The sequence below is a fragment of the Aquarana catesbeiana genome, linkage group LG11 (assembly GCF_042186555.1).
Source record: "Aquarana catesbeiana isolate 2022-GZ linkage group LG11, ASM4218655v1, whole genome shotgun sequence".
In the NCBI taxonomy this organism is placed as follows: Eukaryota; Metazoa; Chordata; class Amphibia; order Anura; family Ranidae; genus Aquarana; species Aquarana catesbeiana.
The window spans coordinates 7,572,585-7,592,997 of NC_133334.1; the positions used below are offsets into that span (position 1 = coordinate 7,572,585).

General features: G+C 53.0%; 1 protein-coding gene across 2 annotated transcripts; it reads right to left on the reverse strand.

Annotated features, from left to right (window-relative positions):
* Window positions 1-317: 317 nt before the first annotated feature.
* On the reverse strand, window positions 318-14,711 carry TMEM9B (TMEM9 domain family member B). 2 transcript variants are annotated; one of them, XM_073603979.1, is made up of 5 exons: window positions 14,525-14,711; window positions 13,779-13,870; window positions 12,995-13,103; window positions 11,254-11,388; window positions 318-2,065 (listed from the first exon to the last, which is right to left on the reverse strand). In XM_073603979.1, the coding sequence occupies exons 1-5, from the start codon at window positions 14,627-14,629 to the stop codon at window positions 1,910-1,912; spliced, it is 597 nt and encodes a 198-aa protein (XP_073460080.1). In that variant the 5' UTR covers window positions 14,630-14,711; the 3' UTR covers window positions 318-1,909. The 2 variants fall into 2 exon arrangements, with proteins under 2 accessions (XP_073460080.1, XP_073460079.1); XM_073603978.1 differs by having other exon boundaries at window positions 318-2,068.
* Window positions 14,712-20,413: the final 5,702 nt, after the last annotated feature.

Below are 20,413 nucleotides of genomic sequence, written 5' to 3' on the forward strand. Positions count from 1 at the left end.
AATGCCAGTTTCCTGGCTGCCTGACTTTAGTACTGCTAATTATTTTGCAAGGACCCCTGCAGGGCATCACGCCTACAATCAGCGTGCCGCGGGTGGCAAAGCCTTTCCCCGACCTCAGTTCTAGAAATACGGACCAGCAGGGGGCGCTGCTTGAACCGCTGAAGAGAGGGGAGGGAATCACTGGTAAGGTGCACAGCCGGGGGTGGCAGATTTGTAATAATTCTTTACATTCCCGGGCTAGGTGGGCGGAGCCATGCACAGCCACGCCAAATTAAAGTTTCTGCAGAAAAAAGCAATTTAGGTCGGGGGGGGGGGGGGGGGGGGGGGGGGGGCGAGAACACGTCTTATTTTACAACCTATATATGAAGATAACATTAAAGATGTAGGGATTGAACCCCCTTGCCGGCCTGCCAGTAACACACTTCCTGCCCTGGGGTGACAACGCTCATTCACCAAAGTATTTGGTGGAGAAACGTTGTCACTCTGGGACAAGACTACAGACCCCCTCCCTCCCCCTTAAAAAGTAGAATTCCAGCCTGAACCTTACTAGTCTTAAAAAATGTACCCTCCCCCCCTCCTAACACCTATGCTGACTCCCCTGTGTAAGAAAATGTACATACTTGCCTATTTTCAGCCCGGTCTCATGATCTGTGTCAGTCAGCAGCAGCTGCAGGGGAGAGGAGGGAGCACAAAAAAAAAAAAAAAAACAAAGCAGATGGTACATAGGAGCCTATGAATGACATCACCGCTTCTGGAATTCTCAGCTGTTGTTAGCACGCTCTCTTCTCCCCTGCAGCCGCCGCTGGCTACCACCGGGTAGATCACAAGAGCGGGCTGAGAACAGGTAAGTATATAGATCTTTCTTACACAGGGTAGTCAGCATAAGTGTTAGGATTGGGTGGGGGGGCATTTTTAAAACTGGTTAGGTTTAGATTGGAATTATAGTTTACCTCCATAACATGGGGGGGGGGGGGGTTCTGTAGTTTGCAAAGACATCTGGGAACACTATTAACCCTTAAGGGTTCAGTTGGCAGCGATTAAGTACTTAAACCTTTGGTGGCAACAAACTAAGATTCCCCCATCATGTACCACAGCCCATTATTTACCAAAACTCCGACAGCTACGCGTTTTGTACAAAAAGCAATACATTACTGAAACCGTAGCCCGGTGTCTGGTCCGTTCCAGTCTTATAGTATAGCAGAAAACTGTTTCAAACTTTCTTTCCTCGTTTAATGAAATACCAGCTCATCCATGGGGGGCGGGGACCCAATTAGTAAACAGGAAAAGATGCGTCATGGAGGAGCCTGTGGGAGGCGGGCGGAGAGCCCACGGGCAGCTGAGCAGATATGAACCCAATGGCAGGAGTGTGAGCTACAAAGTGACACCCCCAAGTCCTTTATTTAATGAAGATGTCGGGTTCACGAGGAAGGGGCTAATGAGGCAGAAAAAAACCCAAAAACCTCAGACAGCTAGCGCTTACGCGTTTCGCACAAAAGGAATGCATTACAGAAACGCGTCAGTTCTGTTCCAGTCTTGTAGCAGAAACCTGTTTGCAACTTTATTTCCTCGTTTCATGAAGCCAGCTCATCTGCGGGAGACCAAATAATTAACAAAGATGTCGGCATCACGAGGGAGGGACTAACGAGGCGAAAAATCAAAACAAGCGCAAAGTACAATATTACATCCGCGGCGGGACGAGAATATATTAATCCTCTCTATGAGAACTCCGCGTATATACAACGCCATCGCAGGGAGCTTTGGCAGGATGGAGTCCATCAAATGTCCACAGGAAACCCCCCCCCCGAGTGGGAGGTACACAACGTGCGACCGCCGGGGAGGATAAACGTGACCGGGAAGACGGGAGATCAGAACGGCGGGCAGCGGCGTCTTCCTCTGCCAGGCACCCACTTTAGCTCAGAACAACATGGCGGTCGAACACGGACTTGCGCTGTTCTTGCACTTGCAGCTTCCAGCGCTGCTGGGCGTATTCCACTTTGTTTAAGACGTTGGCGCGGCTCCTGGATCGCGCGAGGACGTCGTGGGCGTTGGCGAAGGGCTGGTGGTCCTGCTGGGGGAAGAGAACACAAGGGAGGTTAGTGTAGAGAAAAGCGGAGTGTCAAGTCAATCAAATTCTGTTCTAACAGCGGAGATGTGAACGGTATCCTGTGCTGTGAAAGATAAAACCTCTTTAGTGTTTTCATTACATTTAGTGTTTTGTATTTGCATAGGTAACGCCCACATGTGATGCTGAGCCTCCGTGATAGGAAGAACTGAAAGGGGGCGGGACCGGAGACAGTCAGGCTGGGGAGGAAAGGACTAGATCAAGCACTACTAAATGGCGGACCGCGGTGCACATCCGGACCGAGTAAATGTCCCATCCGGACCGCTGTGATCCGGTCACTGAGGAGCCACTCTGCCCAGCAGCCTTCACCTCTGCCATTCTCAAAGAGGCAACAGCGGGGGGGGGGGCAGGACAGCTGTGGTTAGAGGTCAGGGGCTGCCGAGTTAACAAACAGGTTATTGGTTGCCAGGATGCAGGGCAGTGCTAGCAACCAATCACTAGTTTGCAGCTCCCACCCTCCACCACGTTTGTGTAAGGTAGGACCAGCTGTGGGGGGAGCAGTTGAGGACAGTAATATGGGGGGGATGGGAAGCTGACAGTAATGCGGGAGGCTAAGGACAGTAATGGGGGGCTGAGGACAGTAATGTAAGGGGGGGGGGGCCAGCAGAGCACAGTAATGGGAGGCTAGGGACAGTAATGTGAGGGGGGGGGGGGGAGCTGAGGACAGTAATGTGAGGGGGAGGAGCCTGAGCACAGTAATGTGAGGGGGGTAGCTAAGGACAGTAACGTGAGAGGAAGGAGGCTGAGGACAGTAATGTAAGGGGGGGGCGGAGCACAGTAATGTAGGGGGGGCGGGAGAACAGTAATGGGGGGCTGAGGACAGTAATGTAAGGAAGGGATGCGGAGCACAGTAATGGGGTGCTGGGGACAGTAATGTGAGGGGGGTAGCTGAGGACAGTAAGGTAAGGGGGGGAGGCGGAGCACAGTAATGGGGGGCTGGGGACAGTAATGTGAGGGGGGGGTAGCTGAGCACAGTAAGGTAAGGGGGGGGAGGCGGAGCACAGTAATGGGGGGCTGGGGACAGTAATGTGAGGGGGGGTAGCTGAGGACAGTAAGGTAAGGGGGGGGAGGCGGAGCACAGTAATGGGGGGCTGGGGACAGTAATGTGAGGGGGGGTAGCTGAGGACAGTAAGGTAAGGGGGGGAGGCGGAGCACAGTAATGGGGGGCTGGGGACAGTAATGTGAGGGGGGGTAGCTGAGGACAGTAAGGTAAGGGGGGGAGGCGGAGCACAGTAATGGGGGGCTGGGGACAGTAATGTGAGGGGGGGTAGCTGAGCACAGTAAGGTAAGGGGGGGAGGCGGAGCACAGTAATGGGGGGCTGGGGACAGTAATGTGAGGGGGGGTAGCTGAGGACAGTAAGGTAAGGGGGGGAGGCGGAGCACAGTAATGGGGGGCTGGGGACAGTAATGTGAGGGGGGGTAGCTGAGCACAGTAAGGTAAGGGGGGGAGGCGGAGCACAGTAATGGGGGGCTGGGGACAGTAATGTGAGGGGGGGTAGCTGAGGACAGTAAGGTAAGGGGGGGGAGGCGGAGCACAGTAATGGGGGGCTGGGGACAGTAATGTGAGGGGGGGTAGCTAAGGACAGTAATGGGCGGGCTGAGGACAGTAAGGTAGGGGGGAGGCGGAGCACAGTAATGGGGGGCTGGGGACAGTAATGGGGGGGCTTAGGACAGTAATGGGGGGACTGAGGACAGTAAGGTAAGGGGGGGGAGGCGGAGCACAGTAATGTGGGGCTGGGGACAGTAATGTGAGGGGGGGGAGCTAAGGACAGTAATGGGGGGCTGAGGACAGTAATGTAAGGGGGGGAAGCGGAGCACAGTAATGGGGGGCTGGGGACAGTAATGGGGGGCTGAGGACAGTAATGCATTTGTATAGATAATGCTGAGGACAGTAATCAGGGTGGGGCTGAGGACAGTAATAGGTGGAGGGCTGAGACAGTTATTATATATTATTATACAGGATTTATATAGCGCCAACAGTTTACATAGCGCTTTACACCTTGAGGGTAGACAGTACAAATACAATACACTTCCATACAGGAGGAATCAGAGGGCCCTGCTCCTTAGAGCTTACAATCTAAGAGGGAAGGTCCAGAGATACAAGAGGTAATAACTGTGGGTGATGTGCTGATTGAGAAGATAAATGTACAGTTGTTAGGTGGGGGCCAGATAGGCTTCTCTGAAGAGATGAGTTTTCAGGGATCGCCTGAAAGTGGATAAAGTAGGAGAAAATTCAGACAGATTGGGGGGAGCGGAGGACAGTAAACAGAGGGGAGCTGGGGGACAGTAATATGTGAGGGGGGGAGCTGGGGACAGTAATATGTGAGGGGGGAGCTGGGGACAGTAATATGTGAGGGGGGAGCTGGGGACAGTAATATGTGAGGGGGGAGCTGGGGACAGTAATATGTGAGGGGGGCAGCTGGGGACAGTAATATGTGAGGGGGGCAGCTGGGGACAGTAATATGTGAGGGGGGCAGCTGGGGACAGTAATATGTGAGGGGGGCAGCTGGGGACAGTAATATGTGAGGGGGGCAGCTGGGGACAGTAATATGTGAGGGGGGCAGCTGGGGACAGTAATATGTGAGGGGGGCAGCTGGGGACAGTAATATGTGAGGGGGGCAGCTGGGGACAGTAATATGTGAGGGGGGCAGCTGGGGACAGTAATATGTGAGGGGGGCAGCTGGGGACAGTAATATGTGAGGGGGCAGCTGAGGACAGTAATGCATAGTAATACATTTGTATTTGCATACGTAACGCTGGAGGACAGAAACGGGGGAGGGCCGAGGACAGTAAACGGGGGGGGAGGTAAAAACAGTAATGTGAGGGGGGCAACTGAGGACAGTAATGCATTCGTATTTGCATAGGCAACTGGGGTAAGCTGAGGACAGTAATGGGGGGCTAAAGACAGTAATCAGGGGGGTGCTGAGGACAGTAATATGGGGGGGGGGGGGGCTGAGGACAGTAATCAGGCTGGAGCTGAGGACAGGAATATGAGAGATGGGGGGGAGCTGAGGACAGTAATTTGGAGGGGGGGGGGTAGCCAAGGACAGTATTAGGGGGCTGAGGACAGTAATATGAGAGATGGGGGGGGGGGGGGTACTTGAGAACAGTAATGTGGGGGGGGAGCTGAGGACAATAATTTGGAGGGGGGGAGGGTAGCCGAGAACAGTATTAGGGGGCTGAGGACAGTAATGGGGGAGCCGAGGACAGTAATTTGGAGGGGGGGGTAGCCAAGGACAGTATTAGGGGGCTGAGGACAGTAATATGAGAGATGGGGGGGGTACTTGAGAACAGTAATGTGGGGGGGGGGGGCTGAGGACAATAATTTGGAGTGGGGGGGTAGCCGAGAACAGTATTAGAGGGCTGAGGACAGTAATGGGGGAGCCGAGGACAGTAATGTGAGGGGGGGGGGCTAAGAACAGTAACAGGGAGGCTGAGGACAATAATGGAGAGCCAAGGACAGTAATGGGGGGCTGAGGGGGGGAGAGCCGAGGACAGTAATGGGGGGCTGAGGGGGGAACTTTGATGTGAAGGAGGTACTGAGGATGCTGAATGTAAGAACAGGATTGTGATGAGGCTTAGATCAGATCAGTGCATGCGCAGTTGCGCGGACATCATCCTGTTCATTTTATTTGGCTGCCCCACCCGCCACAAATGCAGGAAAATGAAGTCTTGACCCTTATTTTATATCGGGCCGCGCTGTGCCGATGGGTGGGGGTGCAATCGTAATGAGTTCATGTCAGCCCTGCACATATTGCTCTGTGGGTCGGGTATGTTCTCTAGTCTCTTTCCGTGATGTGAAAGATTAGAGTCATCGCACAAACATGCGATTTGGACCTTTGCTGGAGCAATATTTTACTGGCTGGACCTCTATGAACTTTAATTCAATACCCCCGGACTAGATGATGCTGGACGTCCTCCAGCCAGGAAATGAGGGCGGGGTTTTATCCGACTTGCTGCAGCTTCTAACGTACAATGTGAGAAGCTCACAGTGTGCAGTGAAATATCAGAGCCATTTAAGTTCAGGAGAGGAGCCAGTACATCTGTGCAAGACTGAAGGGGGGGGGGGGTATTGAGGATTTAAATTTTATTCTGCTTCTATTTTCCTGAAGAGCGCACTCCTGCACAGAAAGCCATGAAGGGGTTACCAGGAAGCAGGGTGCGGGGTGAGGACACGGGTGACACGGGTGACAAATGAGGGTAAACACACGGAGGGTTTTGTATTGTCCTGGCAGCACCTGCGGAGGGCGCGGCGCCCGGACTTGTGTCATACCTTTAGACACGTCACTGAGGAACTACAGGTCTCAGCATGCACTGCCGCCCACCAGCCATCACACATGTGTATTGCGGGCCCCATGTAGCCCTCTCGCTTCCCATCTGTGGCCCCCAGTGGTTTAAGGATAATAAAAATCAAATGTGGCCCCCAACTGTCCCCCCCCCCCCCCGATGACCTTAAACCAAGGCCTTCATTAGGAATCCAAGGGCCCCGTACAGCCCCTCCCCCCCTCTGTGTGTTACCGACAGAGAGGCTGAGCTGTGAAAAAGATCTTTTTCCAGTCCCACTGGTGATGGCAGAACCGGCTCCCTATCACATGACCGCTGGAACAGCCAATCCCACGTTCAGAACTCTATTGGGAGACGTTTGGACGGGCAGGGAGGGGGTTAAACAGAAAACTGGTCAAAAAAAATGAAAGATGATGTGTGGACCCAGGAGCCAGTCAGATGGCATTTCCTGATATTTTATATCGGTGTCATCGGACGGAGGTGACGGGAGGCGGCGGTGCCCCTCGGCGGCGTCATCTCTCCCATTGTCACTCGGGAGTTTACACAACAAGCGGCAGGTGGCGGAGGTTTTCCGATAAAGGGGGATCGGGTTACCGGTTTTTAATTTTATCAACAGGAATTCAATCCGGAGACGGGGAGGCGCGGCCATTGTCTTCTCATGGAACTGCTTTGTAAACACCAGATGGGGGGGGGGGGGGAGGGGGGGCTATTTTATTATCTCGGGGTCATGAGAGATCCCCCGCACGTGCCTGCAAAGAGGTTCAAGTGACAAAAGAAAACTACCGAACTAAAAAAAAAAAAATAAAAAAATAGGATGGAGAGCCGCACCAAACTGGGATTTAAAGGGTTAGTTCACCAAAAAAATGCCTATTGGGGATAAGGGGCTCCTGTAGATGAAAACAAACTGTGCGGCTTTGACTAAAGTTGGACAATGCCCTTGTTATAGGTGTAGGTCATTTAGGTTCCTCCCGAAGTCTAGCAGGAAACCTCCCAGAGATGGCCTCATCCTGTCCTGCCTTGTTACTAAGACACTCCCAACCACTACAGCTCAGTCCACCATCCCAAGAGCAGGCTCTCATTGGATAATGCCCTTGTCATAGGTGTAGGCCATTGAGGTTACTCCTGAAGTCAAGCCAAAAACCTCCCAGAGATGGCCTCATCCTGCCCTGCCTTGTTACTAAGACACTCCCAGCCATTACTGCTTAAACCCACTATCACAGAGCAAGCTCTCATTATATAATGCCCTCGTTATAGGTGTAGGCCATTGAGGTTCCTCCCGAAGTCTAGCTGGAAACCTCCCAGAGATGGCATCATCCTGTCCTGCCTGGTTGCTGGGACATTACTAAGACACTCCCAACCATTACAGCTCACACCCACCATCCCAAGAGCGAGCTCTCATTGGATAATGCCCTTGGTATAGGTGTAGGCTATTTAAGTTCCTCCCAAAGTCTAGTTGAAAAACTCCCAGAGATGGCATCACCCTGCCCTGCCTTGTTACTAAGACATTCCTAGCTCATACTGCTTACACCCACTATCATAGGGCGAGCTCTCGTTGGATAATGCCCTTGTTATAGGTGTGGGCCATTTAGCTTTCCCCCAAAGTCTAGCCGAAAACTTCCCAGAAATGGCATCATCCCGTCCTGCCTTGTTGCTAGGATGTTGCTAAGACACTCCCAGACATTACTGCTCACTAACACCATCCCAAGAGCGATCTCATTGGATAATGCCCTTGTTATAGGTGTAGGCTATTTAGGTTCCTCACAAAGCCAGGCCGAAAACCTCCAAAAGACAGCATCATCCCGCCCCCTCCCTGCCTTGTTGCTAGGATGTTGCTAAGACACTCCCAGCCATTACAGCTCACCCCCACTATGACAGGAGCGAGTTCTCATTGGATAATTAAACGTGTTTATGATAGGGCGTGGCCGGAGTGAACAGCGGTCCGGAAGTGACGCGAGAGACGATCAAACGCCGTTGTTTCAGCTTTTATGAGCTTTTGTAACTTCTATCGATGTAAGCATCCAATTGTCTTTTAATAAATTGCCTATTTTAAATTATTTCACACTATGGGAGGAATTCTATCCATTTCATTCCCTTATGTGGTTTGGAGTCGCTAGCGGTACTTCAAGAGCCTGGATCCCATACAGAGGAGATAAAGGAAAGGAATACACCAAGGAAGGATCACCAGCCCATTTATCTGTCCCTAAGGCTTTCTATTCACAGTTATGAGGTGAGAGTTCTGGGAGCACCGAGGCGATTGGTGAAAGCACTGCGATCGTTGGGAGGACTTTACACATTTTTATTGATCACTCGGACACTTTGTCAGTTCAGTGAATCATTCGGCTTTATTCACTAATGATTTATTATATTCATTATTTGTTACCCATCATCGTTTTTAAGGCGATTATACAAAGAAGCAATAGAGGAATTGCGCAAGATCACTTTATTATCAATACTCATTGGATGATGTCCTTGTTATAGGTGTAGGCCATTTATGTACCTCACGAAGCCTTACCAAAAAATTCCCTGAAATGGCATCATCCTGTCCTGCCTTGTTGCTAAGACATTGCCAAGACACTCCCAGCCATTACAGCTCACACCCACCATCCCAAGAGCGAGCTCTCATTGGATAATGCCCTTGTTATAGGTGTAGGCCATTTAGGTTCCTCCCAAAGTCTAGCCGAAAAACTCCCAGAGATGGCATCATCCTGTCCTGCCTTGTTACTAAGACACTCCCAGGCATTACTGCTTACACCCACTATCACAGAATGAGTTCTCATTATATAATACCCTTGTTATAGGTGTAGGCCATTTAGGTTTCTCCCACAGTCTAGCCAAAAACCTCCCAGAAGATAACATCATCCCACCCTGCCTTGTTGCTAGGATGTTGCTAAGACACTCCCAGCCATTATAGCTCACCCCCACTATCGCAGGAGTGAAATCTCATTGAATAATTAATTAGGGGAATTGTGCAAGGTCAAATTTATTATCAATACTCATTGGACAATGCCCTTGTTATAGGTGTAGGTCATTTAGGTTCCTCCCAAAGTCAAGCCAAAAAACTCCCAGAGATGGCCTCATCCTGTCCTGCCTGGTTGCTGGGACGTTACTAAGACACTCCCAGCCATTACAGCTCGCACCCACCTTCCCAAGATTGAGCTCTCATTGGACAATGCCCTTGTTATAGGTGTAGGCCATTTATGCACCTCACGAAGCCTAGCCAAAAAATTCCCTTAAACGGCATCATCCTGTCCTGCCTTGGTGCTAGGACATTACTAAGACACTCATAGCCATTACAGCTCACACCCACCGTCCCAAGAGCGAGCTCTCATTGGATAATGGATAATTATAGGTGGAGGCCATTTAGGTTCCTCCCAAAGCCTAGCCAAAAAACTCCCAAGGATAGCATTATCCCACCCTGCCTTGTTGCTGGGACGTTACTAAGGACACTCCCTTACTGATTCACACCCCCTCGCATGCGCTCTCTCTATCCCCTAACGCAGTAGTCTTGAGCTAAGTGATGCTGCGACTGTGGAGACCACACATGTGCAGGGGGGGGTGGTTTGGAAGGTCCCTCCTGTGATGGTGGTGGGGGTGAGCAGTAATGGCTGGGAGTGTCTTAGCAACGTCCTAGCAACAAGACAGGGCAGGTCGATGCCATCCTTGGGGAGTTTTTCAGCTAGGCTTCGGGAAGTACATAAATTGCCTACACCTATAACAAGGGCATTATCCAATGAGAACTTGCCCTTGAGATAATGGGGATGAGCTGTAATGGTTAAAAGTGTCTTGGTTCCTCCCGAAGTCTAGCCGGGAACCTCCCAGAGATGGCATCATCCTGTCCTGCCCTGGTGCTTAGGACATTACTAAGACACTCCCAGCCATTACTGCTCACACCCACCATCCCAAGAGCAAGCTCTCATTGGACAATGCCTTTGTTATAGGTGTAGGCCATTTAAGATCCTCCCGAAGTCTAACCGAAAAACTCCCAGAGATGGCCTCATCCTGTCCTGCCTTGGTACTACGACATTGGTAAGACACTCCCAGCCATTACTGTTCACACCCACTTTTCCAAGAGCGAACTTTCAACCCTTGTCATAGGTGGAGGCCATTTAGGTACCTCACGAAGCCTTACCAAAAAAACTCCCTGGGAAATAAAAAAAAAAGAACATACCTATAACAAGGGCATTATCCAATGAGAGCTTCCTCTTGGGATAATGGGGGATGAGCAGTGATGGCTGAAAATGTCTTAGCAACATCGTAGCAACAAGGCAGGGTGGGAGGATGCCATCCTTGGGAGTTTTTTGGCTAGGCTTCGAGAGGGACGTAAATGGCCTACACCTATAACAAGGGCATTATCCAATGAGAGCTCCCTCCTGAGATGACGGGGGTGAGCAGTAATGGCTGGGAGTGTCTTAGTAACGTCCTAGTAACAAGGCAGGACAGGATGATACCATCAGTCTGGATAGGATTCGGAAGGTACCTCAATGGCCGACACCAATAGCAAGTTCATTATTGAACTTCAGTCAAAGCTGCACAGCTAGTTTTTATCTACAGACACCTTTTACCTGCGTAGAAGAACGACCCATATAGAGGGAACATCGGAGAGGTTCCCCAGGCAGGGAAGGCTTCATCAACGAAGCTGAAGGAAAGGCATCCAACCTCATAGGACACGAGCAAAAACTGGGGCATGCTGGGTAAAGGAGGGGCCATAATGAGGCTGGTTTACAACTTCTATCTGCCAGTGTCCCAACCTACCTGAAGGTGGCAGTATAACCCGCCTGTTTCTGAATCCCTGTGTCCCTCAAGGGATGGAAAGTTCAGTGATAGGTGATGGAATTCACGCTACTTACCCCAACATCGTCATCATTCTGTATGAGCTGAGAATGTCCGAACAGACGCCTCTTTAGCATTGGCTCCACCATGGTCAGGTACACCATGTAGAGGAGGAGGAGGCCCAGGATGGACAGGTAGATGATAATCGTCACCTGCAGGGGGCAGAATACCTCATGTTATCTCCTGTGTAGCACAGATTCTGACAAAAACACAAGTGGGCCGGGGAGACCCGGGCGGGGGACCACAGGGGGGCCGGGGAGACCCGGGCGGGGGACCACAGGGGGGCCGGGGAGACCCGGGCGGGGGACCACAGGGGGGCCGGGGAGACCCGGGCGGGGGACCACAGGGGGGCCGGGGGACCACAGGGGGGGCGGGGGACCACAGGGGGGGCGGGGGACCACAGGGGGGGCGGGGGACCACAGGGGGGCCGGGGGACCACAGGGGGGCCGGGGAGACCCGGGCGGGGGACCACAGGGGGGCCGGGGAGACCCGGGCGGGGGACCACAGGGGGGCCGGGGAGACCCGGGCGGGGGGACCACAGGGGGGCCGGGGAGACCCGGGCGGGGGGACCACAGGGGGGCCGGGGAGACCCGGGCGGGGGGACCACAGGGGGGCCGGGGAGACCCGGGCGGGGGGACCACAGGGGGGCCGGGGAGACCCGGGCGGGGGGACCACAGGGGGGCCGGGGAGACCCGGGCGGGGGGACCACAGGGGGGCCGGGGAGACCCGGGCGGGGGGACCACAGGGGGGCCGGGGAGACCCGGGCGGGGGGACCACAGGGGGGCCGGGGAGACCCGGGCGGGGGGACCACAGGGGGGCCGGGGAGACCCGGGCGGGGGGACCACAGGGGGGCCGGGGAGACCCGGGCGGGGGGACCACAGGGGGGCCGGGGAGACCCGGGCGGGGGGACCACAGGGGGGCCGGGGAGACCCGGGCGGGGGGACCACAGGGGGGCCGGGGAGACCCGGGCGGGGGGACCACAGGGGGGCCGGGGAGACCCGGGCGGGGGACCACAGGGGGGCCGGGGAGACCCGGGCGGGGGGACCACAGAGGGGCCGGGGAGACCCGGGCGGGGGACCACAGGGGGGACGGGGAGACCCGGGCGGGGGACCACAGGGGGGACGGGGAGACCCGGGCGGGGGACCACAAGTGGGCCGGCGGACCCTGGCGGGGACCACAAGTGGGCCGGCGGACCCTGGCGGGGACCACAAGTGGGCCGGCGGACCCTGGCGGGGACCACAAGTGGGCCGGCGGACCCTGGCGGGGACCACAAGTGGGCCGGCGGACCCTGGCGGGGACCACAAGTGGGCCGGCGGACCCTGGCGGGGACCACAAGTGGGCGGGCGGACCCTGGCGGGGACCACAAGTGGGCGGGCGGACCCTGGCGGGGACCACAAGTGGGCGGGCGGACCCTGGCGGGGACCACAAGTGGGCGGGCGGACTCTGGCGGGGACCACAAGTGGGCGGGCGGACTCTGGCGGGGACCACAAGTGGGCGGGCGGACCCTGGCGGGGACCACAAGTGGGCGGGCGGACCCTGGCGGGGACCACAAGTGGGCGGGCGGACTCTGGCGGGGACCACAAGTGGGCGGGCGGACTCTGGCGGGGACCACAAGTGGGCGGGCGGACTCTGGCGGGGACCACAAGTGGGCGGGCGGACTCTGGCGGGGACCACAAGTGGGCGGGCGGACTCTAACGGGGACACAGATGTATGGTGGCCCAAGAAGGGGTTAAATATAGCAGATCCTACACCACCAACCTTAATAGTGATGGAGCTCCGCTCTTCATATTTGCACTCACAGCGCAGGCAGTACGCCTCCACGTCTGCACCGGGGACCGGCATGGGGGTGACCACATGGAGACAATCACTGGAGGGGAGAGGAGAGTCAAATGTTACACAGAACTGCATATGTTGGGTGAATAAAGTGCCAACACAATTTACTGTCCTGAGCCCCCCGCAGTGTTATCAGCCCTGCCTGGTTTACCTCTGAACTACTACCGCCAATCTTCTCCACCGATCCCACCAATCCTCCACCGCTCCTTGCCAATCTCCTCCACCAATCCCACCAACTCTTCACCGCTCCCTGCCAATTCTCCACCGACCCCCGCCAACCCTTCACCGCTCCTTGCCAATCTCCTCCACCGACCCCCACCAACCCTTCACCGCTCCTTGCCAATCTCCTCCACCGCTCCCCGCCAACCCTTCACCGCTCCTTGCCAATCTCCTCCACCGATACCACCAATCCTCCACCGCTCCTTGCCAATCTCCTCCACCAACACCACCAACCCTTCACAGCTCCTTGCCAATCTCCTCCACCGACCCCCGCCAACCCTTCACCGCTCCCCGCCAATTCATCATCGACTGCCGTCAATCCCCCACTGCTCCTCGCCAACCCTTCACCGCTCCCCACCAATTCTCCACTGACCCCTGCCAATCCCCCACCACTTCTCGCCAACCCTTCACCACTAACCGCCAATCCCCCACCGCTCCTCACCAACCCTTTACCGCTCCCCGCCAATCTCCTTGCCCCTCCTCCACTCACCAGTCTTTCTGGGTGGTGTTGGTGTTGTAGATCTTCCCGGGTTTGTCCTTGTACGGAGGACAGATACATTTGCAGCGCACGTCTTCATTTTTCTGCAATACAGAGAAGAGGAAGATTTTCTGCACAATAATTCTCATACTACAAATAATCCGACATTGTGACATCATAGTAAGGAGGATAAGTCACTGGGCGGAGCTCTGGGAGGGCTTTATGATTAAAAAAGGCGGAGCCATTCTGAGAAATGATCCCGTCTCTGCATATTGTCAGGAATGTTTATGGGAGACTTGTACATATATATAGGGGGAGGGGTCCCAGTGTATATAGGGAGGGGACGCTGAGATGGGGGAGGGGACGCTGAGATGGGGGAGGGGACTCAGTGTATATAGGGAGGGGACTCTGATGGGGGAGGGGTCTCAGTGTATATAGGGAGGGGACTCTGATGGAGGAGGGGTCTCAGTGTATATAGGGAGGGAACTCTCAGATGGGGGAGGGGTCTCAGTGTATATAGGGAGGGGACTCTGATGGGGGAGGGGTCTCAGTGTATATAGGGAGGGGACTCTGATGGGGGAGGGGTCTCAGTGTATATAGGGAGGGGACTCTGATGGAGGAGGGGTCTCAGTGTATATAGGGAGGGAACTCTCAGATGGGGGAGGGGTCTCAGTGTATATAGGGAGGGGACTTTGAGATGGGGGAGGAGACTATAAAATAGGGGCGGTCCCCCGGTGTAGGATATGTCGGACTCTCACCTTCCCCTCCTTGTCATCCTTATCCTCGGACCGGACCGTCACCAGCAGCAGGAAGACGAGCGCAGCGCAGACCGCCAACCCATTCCCCCGGAGCGCCGCCATCATCCCAATACTCTGTCACCTGACTCCGCTCTACTTCCGCCCCACTTCCGTCCGCCTGTGCACCGCCCAATACTGTCCCCGGGACCCGGAAATCTGAGAACATTAGTTCCGCCCTTCATATCTCCACCCGGAGCTGAGCGCTACACCGCCATCTGGAGGACATACCGAGTACTGCATACAGAGCCATGAACTGATATTACTCCCTCTCCCACAGGGGACATTAGAGTGTAAGCTCCTCTGTACAGAGACTGATGTGTGGGGGGGAGGGGACATTAGAGTGTAAGCTCCTCTGTACAGAGACTGATGTGACTGTGGGGGGAGGGGACATTAGAGTGTAAGCTCCTCTGTATAGAGACTGATGTGACTGTGGGGGGAGGGGACATTAGAGTGTAAGCTCCTCTGTACAGAGACTGATGTGACTGTGGGGGGGAGGGGACATTAGAGTGTAAGCTCCTCTGTACAGAGACTGATGTGACTGTGGGGGGAGGGGACATTAGAGTGTAAGCTCCTCTGTACAGAGACTGATGTGACTGTGGGGGAGGGGACATTAGAGTGTAAGCTCCTCTGTACAGAGACCGATGTGACTGTGGGGGGAGGGGACATTAGAGTGTAAGCTCCTCTGTATAGAGACCGATGTGACTGTGGGGGGGAGGGGACATTAGAGTGTAAGCTCCTCTGTACAGAGACTGATGTGACTGTGGGGGAGGGGACATTAGAGTGTAAGCTCCTCTGTATAGAGACTGATGTGACTGTGGGGGGAGGGGACATTAGAGTGTAAGCTCCTCTGTACAGAGACTGATGTGACTGTGGGGGAGGGGACATTAGAGTGTAAGCTCCTCTGTACAGAGACTGATGTGACTGTGGGGGAGGGGACATTAGAGTGTAAGCTCCTCTGTACAGAGACTGATGTGACTGTGGGGGGAGGGGACATTAGAGTGTAAGCTCCTCTGTATAGAGACTGATGTGACTGTGGGGGGAGGGGACATTAGAGTGTAAGCTCCTCTGTACAGAGACTGATGTGACTGTGGGGGGAGGGGACATTAGAGTGTAAGCTCCTCTGGTACAGAGACTGATGTGACTGTGGGGGAGGGGACATTAGAGTGTAAGCTCCTCTGTACAGAGACTGATGTGACTGTGGGGGGGGGACATTAGAGTGTAAGCTCCTCTGTATAGAGACTGATGTGACTGTGGGGGGGAGGGGACATTAGAGTGTAAGCTCCTCTGTATAGAGACTGATGTGACTGTGGGGGAGGGGACATTAGACTGTAAGCTCCTCTGTACAGAGACTGATGTGACTGTGGGGGAGGGGACATTAGAGTGTAAGCTCCTCTGTATAGAGACTGATGTGACTGTGGGGGAGGGGACATTAGACTGTAAGCTCCTCTGTACAGAGACTGATGTGACTGTGGGGGAGGGGACATTAGAGTGTAAGCTCCTCTGGTACAGAGACTGATGTGACTGTGGGGGGAGGGGACATTAGAGTGTAAGCTCCTCTGTATAGAGACTGATGTGACTGTGGGGGAGGGGACATTAGAGTGTAAGCTCCTCTGTATAGAGACTGATGTGACTGTGGGGGAGGGGACATTAGAGTGTAAGCTCCTCTGTACAGAGACTGATGTGACTGTGGGGGAGGGGACATTAGAGTGTAAGCTCCTCTGTACAGAGACTGATGTGACTGTGGGGGAGGGGACATTAGAGTGTAAGCTCCTCTGGTACAGAGACTGATGTGACTGTGGGGGGAGGGGACATTAGAGTGTAAGCTCCTCTGTACAGAGACTGATGTGACTGTGGGGGGAGGGGACATTAGAGTGTAAGCTCCTCTGTACAGAGACTGATGTGACTGTGGGGGAGGGGACATTAGAGTGTAAGCTCCTCTGGTACAGAGACTGATGTGACTGTGGGGGGAGGGGACATTAGAGTGTAAGCTCCTCTGTACAGAGACTGATGTGACTGTGGGGGGAGGGGACATTAGAGTGTAAGCTCCTCTGTACAGAGACTGATGTGACTGTGGGGGGAGGGGACATTAAAGTGTAAGCTCCTCTGGTACAGAGACTGATGTGACTGTGGGGAAGGGACATTAGAGTGTAAGCTCCTCTGGTACAGAGACTGATGTGACTGTGGGGGGAGGGGACATTAGAGCGTAAGCTCCTCTGGTACAGAGACTGATGTGATTGGCTCAGTGATCTCTGTACAGCGCTGCGGTATATGTCAGAGCTATATAAATGTATTTGTAGCGATATTTGCACATTCATTCTGTGTGTTTGGGGGCAGAATGAAATCTTATTGGCTATTTTCTTCCCCGGATCGGATGTCTGTCATTGATTAGAAAGGAGCACTTCAGGAAAATACCACATTATGACCACTAGATGGTGCTGACAATCATACTAAATAAGGGTTTGAAGTTGGTAGGCGCCATCTAGTGGACATAATGCGTTATTTTTCTGATCCACACTATTCTGTATGAATGAAGAACATCCGACCCGGAGAATACATTCACCTCGAAGTAACATTCGATTTTTGACGGTATTCACAAGACTGCGATTCTTTTTTTGAATACGCCCCTTTGTGTTCTACCTGAAGATTCCTCCGCACTCCCAGTCACAATAACAATGTCACCACCATGACAGGAAATGACATCATGGAAAGCTACTCAATGGAGCCCCAGATGGAAGTCAAAGCCGGACAGAGTTCGGTTGAAGTTTTGGTTGAAGATCCACTTTGACACAACTGTCTTTGTTTTTTTTTGGGTGGAGTTTCTCTGGATGGGGGCGGGGTCTGGGTCGGAGCTGGTGAGAGGCGGGACTTGATTGCCATGTATCTTATCTGCAAAAAACTGTTACAATGTATGTTGTGGAGGATTCTGATTGGCTGCACGATGGACACATTTCCTGAGATTATTTCCCTCCATGTTAGTCACATCCGGCCCACAACAATGGCGTCATACTTGTGACCTCCGACGCTCATAGTGAACAGCAGAGACGTGACACTGGGGGGGGGGGGGTAATTAGACAAAGGTGAAAAACACGTTGTCACGTCGTGACGCTCCCCACCAATCAGCGCGGCTATTGATTTCCTGGGCCGCTTGGCACAGGGGGGGGGGGGGGGAGCTGACATGGCCTAGTTGTGGAGGGTTGCCATGGTTACCAGGCGGTCATATCTTCCGCTGAATACATCTGAACGGCACAAATCTGAAAAGCCGACACTTCACACTGCCGGCGCGTTCTCGCTATTGTTGTGTCCAAAATGTGAAACTAATTAGACTTTATCCAGATAATTTCACACATAGAGAAGGCGAAGAATTGCAACTCGATCATTTATCCGAATCGCAGACTTACAAGGATGTATCCAAATCATAGACTTACAATGACTCAACAATGTATCTAAATCACAGAGTTACAATCAGTGGCGTCTCCAGCTTTCATATTTAGGGGGGGCACATGGGGGGGCAGGGGCAAAAGTAGGGGGGCAACTATAAAATGCACATATATATATATATATCTATAGATCTATAGATATATAGATCTATAGATCTATATATCTATAGATATATAAATATATCCTGGGGCCCTTTACTACGACCCCACAACGGGCCCTTTTTACATGTTCTGCAGTGAGCTCCCTTCTTACTGTATTGGGCCCCCCCCGGGGTGGCAGAAAACAAGAGATATATGTCACCAGCATACCAAGAAAATATAAGGATCCAAAGCAGTGGGAGAACTATCAGGGTTGCAAAGGTTGTCTTGCCCCCGGGCCCTGGTGTTCTGTCACTGTGGGGTTCCCCAGCCTCCTCTTGCTGTCCTGCCCCTGCTATTGACAGCGCTGGTCTGGCATCTCTTGGAATTTACAGGCTGGTCCTCCTGTCCTAAGGACGGGACAAATCAGTCTGTTTTTTCAGTAACTGAGAGTCCTGGTGGAGTCCTTCCTGCAACTCGCTCTTCTCCCTGCCAACGAGGATGCAGGGGAAGGATCAGATCGGCGGCCGTGGTTGTGTGAGCGCTCGCATTATGCAGTGTCAGCGAGCAGAGGGAGGGGGGAGGAATCACCCGCAGGAGCTGACTGGGGACTCTCTCCCTCTTAGACATTGATTTTTTGTAAAAAAAAATATTTTTTTTTCTTTTTTTATTGGGGGGGGGCACATGGTGGGGCACAGCATAATGTTGGGGGGGGGGGGGTCAGGGCCCCCTCTGGCCCCCTCCCTAGGGACGCCATTGCTTACAATGACTCAAGGACGTATCTAAATAACTCCTGCCTGCGCTGTTAAAAAGGCCTATACTAGAAGAACACTGCTGCAACACCTGCAGACTGATCCAAACAGACAGATTGAGCATAAATAAATATAGGAGATGGTGATTGCGCTGTGATAAACAAAGGGGGAAGGGAAGTGGATGGGACTAACTAAAGTGCATATATATATATATATATATATACCAGATGACCTAAATGCATGAGCCAAACACATATAAGCAATGGCGACCCTAGGGGGGGGGCCAGAGGGGGCCCTGACCCCCCCCCCCCAACATTATGCTGTGCCCTACCATGTGCCCCCCCAAAAAAAAAAAAAATTTTTTTTTTTTTTTTTTTTTACAAAAAATTAATGTCTAAGAGGGAGAGAGTCCCCAGTCAGCTCCTGCGGGTGATTCCTCCCCCCTCCCCTGCTCGCTGACACTGCATAATGCGAGCGGCAGGGAGAAGAGCGAGTTGCAGGAAGGACTCCACCAGGACTCTCAGTTACTGAAATAACAGACTGATTTCTCCCGTCCTTAGGACAGGAGGACCAGCCTGTAAATTCCAAGAGATGCCAGACCAGCGCTGTCAATAGCAGGGGCAGGACAGCAAGAGGAGGCTGGGGAACCCCACAGTGGCAGAACACCAGGGCCCGGAGGCAAGACAACCTTTGCAACCCTGATAGTTCTCCCACTGCTTTGGACCCTTATATTTTCTTGGTATGCTGGTGACATATATCTCTTGTTTTCTGCCACCCTGGGGGACCCCAATACAGTAGGAAGGGAGCTCACTGCAGAACATGTGAAAGGGCCCATTGTGGGGTCGTAGTAAAGGTCCCCAGGATATATATATATATATGCATTTTATCGTTGCCCCCCTACTTTTGTCCCTGTCCCCCCATGTGCCCCCCCTAAATTTGAAAGCTGGAGACGCCACTGCATATAAGGGCTTTTAAATACTAGAAGGAAGTAGTATACATATATAATGATACATATAAGGATGCATGTAAATATATATGAGGGCTCTAAAATACTAGAAAAAAATAGTGTATATATAATAATACATGAAAGCAATGTTGGCATCAATGAGAAGTGCAAACCAGAAATTCAGGATGAGTGTGTATACCAATATGAAATGGGTGCATAAGCCAAGTGAAGCATTAGGCTCATAAAAATGAAATGGATCAAAGTGCTGACATAAGTGAAAAACACTGCAAAATGGTAACACAAAAAAAATGAAGATACAAATAATGAAACGTACATTGAGTCCCAATAAGTATGGGCTAGTGTCACACTAGCACATAAGTAGCAGCTTGAAAGAGCTGTAAGTGACTAGTCCACAAGGTGAGACAAAAACAATCCCACCACCAAATAAAAACATGTTCCAATAGTGAAGGGAGAAGGGGGGATCTTCAGTGGGGACACCTCCGTGTTCGCAGGCCGCTTACCTTACTGCTGTAAGGTATACAGCTTGTGTTGCAAATAGCCAGCAAGCATGGAAGTCCAGTTGTACAAATGATAACGATGGTTAAATGTACGAGGTGGAATATAAAAAGACAAAAAG

Coding starts and splice junctions, on each gene's coding strand:
- TMEM9B (XM_073603978.1), bottom strand. CDS start 14,629: ATGATGGCGGCGCTCCGGGGGAATGGGTTGGCGGTCTGCGCTGCGCTC. Junction 13,871..14,524: donor AGGATGACAAGGAGGGGAAG/GTGAGAGTCCGA, acceptor TCTGTATTGCAG/AAAAATGAAGACGTGCGCTG. Junction 11,389..12,994: donor GGAGCTCCATCACTATTAAG/GTTGGTGGTGTA, acceptor TGCCCCCTGCAG/GTGACGATTATCATCTACCT.